This window comes from Panicum virgatum, chromosome 5N (genome assembly GCF_016808335.1).
Source record: "Panicum virgatum strain AP13 chromosome 5N, P.virgatum_v5, whole genome shotgun sequence".
Classification (NCBI taxonomy): Eukaryota; Viridiplantae; Streptophyta; class Magnoliopsida; order Poales; family Poaceae; genus Panicum; species Panicum virgatum.
This window is the reverse complement of record NC_053149.1, coordinates 13,468,594-13,478,542: the sequence shown is the minus strand read 5'-3', so window position 1 is coordinate 13,478,542 and position 9,949 is coordinate 13,468,594. Positions and strand designations below refer to the sequence as shown.

Here is a 9,949-nt window from a genome sequence, read left to right as displayed (position 1 = left end):
ATTGGGGGTGGTGGTAGCTGCTCTTAAGTTGGTTGAGCTTGGGTGGTGGGTTGAATGGTTTGCGTTTGAGGGTTTGGCTGCGGCTGCCAATTGTGATTGTAGTTGTAGTTAAACATGGGTGGACGGTATGCTTATGTAAATGTGGGTGGTGGAACGAACGAATGTTGCGCGTACTGTATTTGTTGCGGTTGTGGAGTCTGAGGCCGTGCAGTGTGCCCAACTAGCTTGGCTTTTTTCTCGGACTCCATTCTGTCAAAGGTCTTCTTCTTCTCCGGGCACTGGTTTGTTTTGTGGTCGGAGTCAGACCCATGGAAGTGGCAGAAGAATTTTGTGGGATCACGCGAAGGTCCACGACCTCGGCCCCTTCCTCTGCCGCGACCTCTGCCTCGTGCCCCGGATGAAGGTTACTTGTCGTTTGAGCATTGGGGTTCCGACTCTGGCGGTGTTATGAAGGGATCGAAGGTTATCTGATCCTCATCTTCATGCGAAGGTTCCAGAGGTAAGATGAGCTGGTGAGCTGGCTGCTTCTCTTGCTGCCACGTTTGCTGGTTGTATTTTTCTGCCTGATGCATGATTCTTCTTTGCTCGACCCTCCTGCGGTGGTCGGCGTTTGACTTCGCGTACTTTTCTGCTTCTGAATAAAGCTCCTCTAGAGTCCTCGGAGGCTCTCTTATGAGGTGGGAAGCAAGCTGGCCAGGCAGGAGACCCTCGATGCATTTCTCTATCGCATCTTTCTCTGGGAAGTTTGGAATTTGAGCCTTTTTTTTGGACGAACCTCCGGAAGTAGTCATAGATAGGCTCTCGGTTATGCTGGGGGCATTTGAAGTCTTTCACAGTGTTGGTGTTGAGCCTTCTGAAGCCCTGGAAGTCCTGGAGGAGCCTTCCTTTCAGCTAATACCAGTTGTTGATTGATTGCAGAGGTGAAGTACGATTACCAGTTGGCCACAGAACCTTCGCAGGCCATGATGAAGGACTTGGCCATGGTGGAGTCGTCACTTCCGGCCAAGGCGATGGTTGCTTCGTAGGCCATGAGGAACTGAGTTGGATCTGTTGTAGCGTTGTACTTGGGGAGCTGTATGGGCTTATAGCCGAGCGGCCATGAAGTTCGCTGCAGAGCGACTGAGAGTGGCGAGGTCGGGTCAAATGGGAGGTTGACCGGCAGTGGCCTTTGGTTTTCATTGTGAGCGAAGGCTGTCTGGAGGATGACGCGATTTTATTGCTGGGAGGAACCTTCGGGCATTTTTTGGTATGCCCTCTGCAAGCTCTCAACTTCTGCCTCCATCTCTACTAGCCTGCGCTTGGTCTCGGCTAGCTTGTTTGCCTGGTCCAGTGCCCTCTTTTTGGTGACAAGCTGAGCTTCGATGTTCTTTTTCTTCATTTCAAGGGCCTTGAGCTTGAGTGCTGCTTCTGTGAGTTGATGAGTTTCGGTGTTTTCAGTGTTATCAATCGGGTCTCCATGAAGAGCAGCTTCGTTGGTGATGTCTTCAATTCGTGGGTTGGCTCCTTCGTGCTGCGGTTGAGGGCCATCGAGGATACGGCCAGGCTCAGTGGAGGTGCTTGTGGTGCCGGCGGTGGCTTTCTTCTTCGCTGGGGCCATCGTGGGTTGTCTTTCGAGCTGGAACGGTGGGCGCCGCTGTTGGTATCTTAGCTTCTTAGATGACCAGACAGGGAGCATGAACAGAGTGAAAAATGGTAATGAAAGTAGGAACAGAATTCTTCATTAATAGCCAAGAAAATTAAACTCTTTACACTGTGGAGAGAGGGGGATATTTATACCCTTAATCTTCGGCCGGGTTTTCCTAAACTGCCCCCTTCCAACTCATTTACAGCTCACTTACAACCGGTTTCAGGGTAAATTTACAAGGTTAGAGGTGTACAACTCCGACCTTCTCACGTATTCAGGTGTACAAACCCGACCTTCTCACGTATTTATGTTTTACACGCACGCCTGCTCCAGGCGAAGGCTTTCGTTTCCTTCGGGGAGCTCCGAAGGCGATCCTCGTTCCCGAAGATCCTGGTCCTCGAACTTGTGTTTCTGAGCAACCGTTCGTCACCTTCGGCCGGACGAAGGCGATATCCTTCGTTACCGAAGATCTTGGTCCCCGAAGGTCCTGCAAACGAGTTAGGGAGAATTTCCGAGGGTGAGGGCTTGACCCGAAGGTCCAATCCCCCGGAAGGTCGTTGATCGTGGTCGGCCTCGACGGTGGCGGCGGCTCGACGGTGGCGGCGGCTCGGGCGAGGAGGAGGAGCGATGGAGAAGGCTCCACGCGTCCGTCCGCCGCCGTGTGCACGGGGGAGCAAGTTTATCCTCATCAGCAGGGCGGGCGCGCACGCGGGCCTGGCAACCGCGCCGCCGCTCCGGCTGTGCGGGCCGCGCCGGGAGGAGCTCTGGTACTTCTTCCGGGCGCTCACGTTCGGCGGCGCGGATCCGGAGGGGCCCCCGGAGCTGCTGCGCGTCGCCATGGCCCTGTTTTGAAACCATTGCAGACATTTGTGGAAGAAACAGTTCAATTCTTGCAGAGATTAGAATTTAGAAAAGAAAAAAAATCATATGCTACATATTAGAGGTGAATCATTAGAGAACTTTTGTGTGCATAGATTCTATAGCAAAACTTTAAATTCCTTAGGAAGGGTCACATTTGAGCCAAATTTGTTTTTTTATTTATTTTTGCATAATTTAAAATCTACTCAAGCATTTGTACATGTGCTTGAGTAGATTTTAAATTATATGAAAATAAATAGAAAATAAATAAATTTGGCTCAAATTTGATCCTTTCTAAGAAATTTAAATTTTTGCTATAGAACCTATACACAAAAAAAAATCCCCAATGATGCACCTCTAAATATGTATCGCACTGTTCAAATTTTATCAAAGATGGAGCTCATCTTGATGCTTTAAAAGTTCAATGAAGTTTGAATTCTTTCTTTCTTCAAAATTTTAATTTTCATTTTTTTTGAGTTTCAACTTTAAAAAGTTGTGAAATTGAGTTCTCTGTACACTCCTCTACGCCAATCTTCATGATTTTTGATCCACTTTTGCTACCTCAATTGAGTGAAAAAAATAAGAAAGATAAATCTATGAAAAAAAATTAGAAACCGCTTGTGAAACCCGCCAAGGGAGGTAAAACAATTTTTGATAGTTGGGGAAGACTAATACTAGTTTGTTGTTGAGGGATGAAAATTAGATTTGCGATAGTTGAGGGAGGGAAGACATTTTCCTTTTGGGAAGGAACAATTCAATTCTTATAGAGATTAGAATTTAGAAAAGAAAAAAGAATCATTGTTACAAATCTGTCTTTTTTTCAAAAAATGAGCATTGACCCCGTGGTTGTGTCTCCCGACTCCGGCAACTTCATCAACCTCTACAATTATCTTTTTAATTGTTCCATAGTACTGTCATATCTCTTTCTTCACTCTCTTTTTCATATCATCAAAAATTCTATGTGTAACTGCATGACACAATATAAGACCGATAACGTGTAGCAATATACTTGCTCTTAACCTAGACAAGTTTTACGAAAACCTATGTGTTCTACTCTTCCAGTCTTCTAGAGTGTCAAACGGACGTATGGAGACCGCAATGCAAAATGATGCTCTCGCCTCTTCTCTGCCTGGTCATATTAGGGGGTTAGGGTATCACCTGGACGGCTGGACTTTTTTATTGCGTGACGGAGACTTGAGCGTGTCCTTCACGAGTCACAGAAACTTACGGCTCTCGAACTCACGCATGGGCGTTGTTTTCTAGTACATGTCACGTAAAAAGAATTTTAGTATTTAGAAATATTAAATAAAGATTAATTATAAAACTAACTATAGAACTATATAGCTAAACTGAGAGACGAATTTAATGAGATATATTAATTCATAATTAGTGGATGATTATTATAGTATCAATGTAGCAAATTATAAATTAATTAGTCTCATTAGATTCATCTCGCGAATTAGCACTTAGCTGTTAAAAAATTATAAATAGATTTTATTTGATACTCTAAAAATTTTAGTAAATTTTTTTTATGTGACGGAAAAAAATCCCTGTAACCGGCCTGGGACACTCCGATCCAACTTGCTTAAACTCTGGAATTCTCTGTTACAGTACGTGTTAGCTTCTCCACTGCTCATCGTGCTCTGGCCTGCAAGCAATGGACGTGGTGCTGTCCGCAGTGGCCGCCGACCTCGTCGGCCGGCTTATCACCTTCCTCGTCGGGAAGTACAAGGAGCCCGGCGCCGCCGAGGACGCCGTCCGGCTGCGGCGCGCGCTGCTGCGCGCCGGCGCCGTCGTCGAGGAGGCCGAGGGGCGGCAGATCGCCAGCCGGGCGATGCTGCTGCAGCTCCACCAGCTGAGGCGCCAGATGTGCCGAGGCGCCTACGCGCTCGACGTCGACGCCATCAGGTGGCGAGCCGGGGATCCCGGAAAAAGGCACGCCACGGCGGCGAGGAGAACGTTCAGCCGCCTGCATCTGGGCACGGGCGGCGGCCTCTCCGTGGCGGTTGAAAGCCTGGAGGCTGCGCTGAGCGACATGAGGGAGCTCGTCGTGCTCCTCGGCGGCTGCCCCCGCGTCGCCCGGCAGCCGTACAGCGCCTACCTGCTCATGGAGAGCTGCATGTTTGGGCGTCAGATGGAGAAGGAGCAGATCATCGGCTTCTTGCTGCGATCCTCTCAAGATCTGGATGTGCTTCCGATCCTCGGCCCTCGTGAGGTCGGCAAGTGGACGTTGGTCGAACATGTCTGTCTCGATGAGAGGGTGAGGAAACACTTCGCCCATATTCACCGTCTCAGCAGTGACTACGAGCATCATCTCAGCTTGATCGACGGCGCCGCGAGGTCGTTGATCGTGGTCGGCCTCGACGGTGGCGGCGGCTCGGGCGAGGAGGAGGAGCGATGGAGAAGGCTCCACGCGTCCGTCCGCCGCCGCGCGCACGGGGGGAGCAAGTTTATCCTCATCAGCAGGGCGGGCGCGCACGCGGGCCTGGGCACCGCGCCGCCGCTCTGGCTGCGCGCGCCGCGCCGGGAGGAGCTCTGGTACTTCTTCCGGGCGCTCGCGTTCGGCGGCGCGGATCCGGAGGGGCTCCCGAAGCTGCTGCGCGTCGCCATGGCCCTGTTCGCCGGCATCCACGACCCCGCGGCGTTCGCGGCCGCGGGCCTAATCGCCGCGTCGCTGCGCGCCGACCTGAGCGCGCGCTCCTGGCGCCGCGTGCTGGGCGTGTACGCCGGGGCGACGGACTGGCGTGGGGTTTTCCTCTGCAGGCCGGTGAATGGCGCGCCCGGCGTGCCGTGCACGTTCCGCGACCGGCGCAAGTCGACGGGCGCGGCCACGGCGCGGAGCGTGCTCCCCGGGGTGACGATGCTGGACCTGGTGACCGGAGGCGCCGTGCTCCCCGGCGGAGAGACGCGGTTCGACGTGCTGGTGTGGCGGTCTCGCATCCCCCCGTACGCGAGCTACGTCGCGACGTGCGACGTGGGGAGAGCTCGGCAGGTGGTGGCCGTCGAGAAGAAGCGAGCTCGTACGAGGAGGAGACGCCAGCAAGGCGAGGAAAGAGATGAGTTGATTTCCCTCAAAAAGAGATGAGTTGGCCGAGATGACTAGTTATGAATCTCACTAGTAAAAAGTAGAAAAGCAGTTTAGCTATGCAGAAGAACGTCGGTACACTAATCTTCCTGTTCATCTTTCTCTCCAATCCATATGCATTGGAAGGGATCGAGATAGAAAGTTTTGCTCATCTTTCGTATTGAGGGAATGAGTTTATCCAAACAAAATCTTAGTGGAGATATAGCAGGTGAATGTCAATGGTGGTAGTTTTTTTCAGTATATCCCAATGAACAGTCCCCCATGCACAACCTGGCAAAACTTTTTTTTAAATAAAGGAATAATGAACAATATCCCGGCCTTTATATCAAAGAGTTATATCGAGTGAGGTAACTCATGGGACTGTTACATGGGCTGAAGATTGTAGAACACCGGATCTTTATGAGGGTCTCGCTAATTTACGGTTGACCGTAGGGAGGGGCTCACTACGGTCGATCTCCCGACTGTTTTTCTTCTTCCATTTTTAGTAATTTTTTTGTCGTTTTCCGATTTTGGAAATTTTTTTGTAAGAGAAATTTTGGAGAGAGAAAAAATTTTGACGAAAAATTTTGGAGACCAAAAAAAATTTCAAACAAAAAAAGGAGAGCGGAAAAAATTTCAAGGGAAAAAATTGGAGAGCAGAAAAAATTCAAGAAATTTTTTTTGTATTATTAAAAAAATATTCATCCGAAAAAATCAAAGGAATTCAAAAAAAAATTATTGAAAAATTTTTGCAAAAAAAAAAACTGGATCTGGCGCGGCGGCGCCTCCTCCCCTCCACGCCGCGCCTCCCGTCCCTGCCGCCGCCATGCCACGCCACCCCTCACCTCCTTGCCGCCGGACCGCCGCGCCTCCCCTCCCCCGCCGCCGGCCATGGAACAGAGAGAGGCCCGCCGCGCCTCCCCTCCCCCGCCACCGGCCACGGAGCAGAGGGGCCCCGCCCGCCTCTCCTCCCCCGCCGCCGGCCATGGAGCAGAGAGAGCCCCGCCGCCGGCCACGGAGCAGAGGGGCCCCGCCCCGCCTCTCCTCCCTCGCCGCCAGCCATGGAGCAGAGAAAAAAGGGAGGGGGAGGAGGACGGCCGGCCATGGAGCAGAGGAAGGGAGGGAGAGAGAGGAAGGGGGAGGCAGAGGAAAGGGATGGGGAGGAGGACGGCCGGCCATGGAGGAGAGGGAGGGGAAGGAAGGGGGCGGGGGAAGGGGGAGGGGATAGGAGAGGCGCGGTCGCCATGGGGAGTTCCGAGATCCAGGAGAAAAAAGGAAGAGAGAGAAGAGAGCGGGGAGAGGAGAGAGCTCAGCGGATCAGCGGAGAGAGAGCGAGTGGGGTCCATCATATGGGTCGGTCCTCGACCGTGAGTTGGTGAGTTTACGGTCACCCGCAGATTCATCATTGCGTCTTTATGACTTGGTGGGATCAACTAGAACTTTTAAAAGTCATAATCCACCATCTCTACCCGTGGATTAGAAGCGTCACTTAGCTTGATTTTTGTACCAAAAGTTCTAGTTCGTCTCAATGAAGTCAATAGCTATGCGCAAATAGGACTTAGCTCAGCTGGTTATTTTTCATGTTATGAAACCTGTCATCTGAGTTTGAATTCTCGTTTCAACATGTGCGCTCATGTTTTCTTGGATTTATTCCAGAAAATAATGATGATATTTTTTAAAAGGTAGGTGATATGCCCGCCGATAATAAGATATTTGTGGTGACTTCGTTAATCTCAAGATCTATTGGCATATAATCTCTCGTAGATACTCAGGATAAGGTATGTGTGCTTATATCCATAGAGTGATTGTACATGCATATACATGAATATCTACATATACAATCTTTCGTGTAAAAAAAGTAATCACCCATTTTACTTTTCCAAGAGAGACAATAAAGCTTCCATGCCAATTTTATTAATAAACATGATGAGCAAAAGTTTCTTGTTACGCTATGTATGAGAATCATCGAGAGACGGTGCCAACAGATCATGAGAGCAACGAAGTTACCATAGCCACCTCACTATGAACGGGCACATCACTTACTATTAAAAAAATAACTAACCATAAATACGAGCAATCATGTTGAGTTAGAGACTTGAACTTAGATAAACAGGTTATTCCATGACAAGAAAGTTAACCAATGATGTGGCTATTACTAGAGATCTTGGAACAGCTTTATAAACCATGGCCAAACATAGAGAGAAACTAACTCTCCACTTAATCCCACTAGAATGGGCATCACTACCAAGTGGCAATTCGGATCTTTCTTGGAAAGAAGGGAGTTTCTCTTTTGAAGTTATTAGAATTGTTGCCAAATTCATGAATTCCCTACGTGACTTTATTTTCAGAAACAATGTTTCGAACATGATTCTATGATCTCTATTCACACACATTGTTAACTGAAATCATATTTTTTCTCAACGTGGTTACTCTACTGATCTAGCTGTGTCCCGTTGTTATTGCCTTTGGCAGTACCTGAGCCAGCAACGATGGATGACGCACTAATAGACTTTAGGAGGGGGTGGCAGTGCAATGCCGAATCTTCTACGATGGATTGGCCGCAAATCGCAGAGAGCGACAAATAGAAACCCTTCCCCGTCAGCTTCGGCGCCTCTACCGCTGCTTAATCACCTCCAAACAAGAGCGGAGCCCAGTGGATGCGAAACTGGGTCCACCCCTGGTGCAAGTTCTTAAGCATTCAACAAGGCAGCATGATACATCTAGTATTTGTCTAGCTGATAGCCTGCTAATAACAACATTTTTTGGCAAATCGCCCTCCTTTTTTGTTAACGTTCCACCACTGCCTTCGACCCGAGTTCCTCTGCCCGGTCCCTAGCCCACCGGCTGTCAAGCTGCCGCCCGACAATCTGCCACTGCCGCCGACCTTTCCGACCACCCCTCCCCCTTCTTCTACGTCCGACGAACACCACAGCCCCCCTCCCCCCCTCTCCTAACCCAGCAGCCATCACCATCGCAAGTCGGAGGAGGAAGAAGAACAGTACCTTCTGCGACAGATCAGCGCCCAGTAGCATATGCGATTAATAGATTTTTCCCATTTTACACTAATAATCAATCGACAAAGTGCATTTGCAGGTACAACACTCTCCCTACTCGTAAGCCCGAGGTGGTCGCCCGTCCATCTTACCCCAAGGCTGAGGCCCAAGGCTATATGCATATGATATTTTATTGGAAAAACAAGAAAATAAAGCACTCATGGATCCGCTAAAGCCAAGCTGGGATTGCACGCGTCCTGTGCCACCTCTTTCTGGTTGGCCAGCACACCGTATTATTGCTGACTCGCCGAAGCAAAGAGAGGCGAAATGGAAAATGATGAAGGAAAAGGGTAGCAATAGAAACACACATAAAAGTTTTTTTTAAAGAAATAAAGAGGAAGAAAAATCCGCAATGAGCTCCTCACATCCCCGTTCATCGTCCAAGACCCTAACTTCTGTCCCCAACTGCAAGCACCCGGTAGATGCACTACACGCGTCATCCTTTGTTGGGAATCCAGCAGATCTAGAGTGAGGGAGGGAGGAAAGGGAGAGAGAGAGATAATAGCTACCAGTTGAAGTGCCGCCGCATGCGTGTAGGCTCCCGCTCCAATCCCTGCTAGTGGCATGTGAGGGAGGTTTCTATATGGTAGAGCAGCCGCACCAAATCTAGTGCCACCACCACGTGGGTTCCACCGGATCTATCCACTCATGGTGGTGTGGAACAGGTAGAGCTTAATCTGCCAGAGCTGATTCGGACGGTGTGCCATGGCAGCACTAGCAGGGTGGAACTCCTACATTTCCCACCAAACGCTGGTCCTACTCCCAAGGCTCTATTGCAATAAATCCTCGCACTCCACTCCACCACCACCGCTGCCATAGGCCCGATTGAACTATCGATGCGCCATAGGCCAGACTGAACTATATATTGATACTGCTCAAGATATGGAAGAGAGAAGAGGGAAGGGGAAAGGGAATGAGAGGGAGCGCATGTGGGAGGGAATAGATGAGGTGATAAGGTTCTCCTAGTGGGCCCCGATCACGTGAAAAAAAGGTAAGCCGGTAGCAAGCCGCGTGGACAACATGTTGGTTGTTAGGGGGATAGACCGATAGTGTGAGTGGTGGATTGTGGAATTGAATTTCCGAACCTTGACCAGAGAGCCAAACACTTTGACTATGTTTAAACTACACCTTGGGATGCATGTATGATCAATACCTAATGTCAAGTCTCTAACAAGCAACTTAGTGTGATGGTAACTAAAGGCAATGCCCTAAATTTCTAAGGATTCATACCATTCCTCTTGTTTCCATTGTAATTGACATAAAGGGAAAAAAGGCGGTTTTAGCTCGATAATGGAAACTTGGTGCAAAAAGGAAAATGAACGAGGAAATATATGTAATCACAATGCGGTA

The 9,949-nt window shown here is 49.5% G+C and overlaps 1 protein-coding gene and 1 long non-coding RNA gene across 2 annotated transcripts; one reads left to right on the top strand and one right to left on the bottom strand.

Annotated features, from left to right (window-relative positions):
- The first annotated feature begins 4,139 nt into the window (after window positions 1–4,139).
- On the top strand, window positions 4,140–5,567 carry LOC120674573 (putative disease resistance protein RGA3). Its single transcript, XM_039955737.1, has one exon. It carries the CDS (start codon window positions 4,140–4,142, stop codon window positions 5,565–5,567), a length of 1,428 nt encoding a protein of 475 aa, XP_039811671.1.
- A 1,673-nt stretch (window positions 5,568–7,240) lies between these two features.
- LOC120676582 lies at window positions 7,241–9,535 on the bottom strand. The gene is made up of 2 exons (XR_005675900.1): window positions 9,109–9,535; window positions 7,241–8,551 (listed from the first exon to the last, which is right to left on the bottom strand). It is a non-coding gene; the product is annotated as an uncharacterized LOC120676582 (long non-coding RNA).
- Window positions 9,536–9,949: the final 414 nt, after the last annotated feature.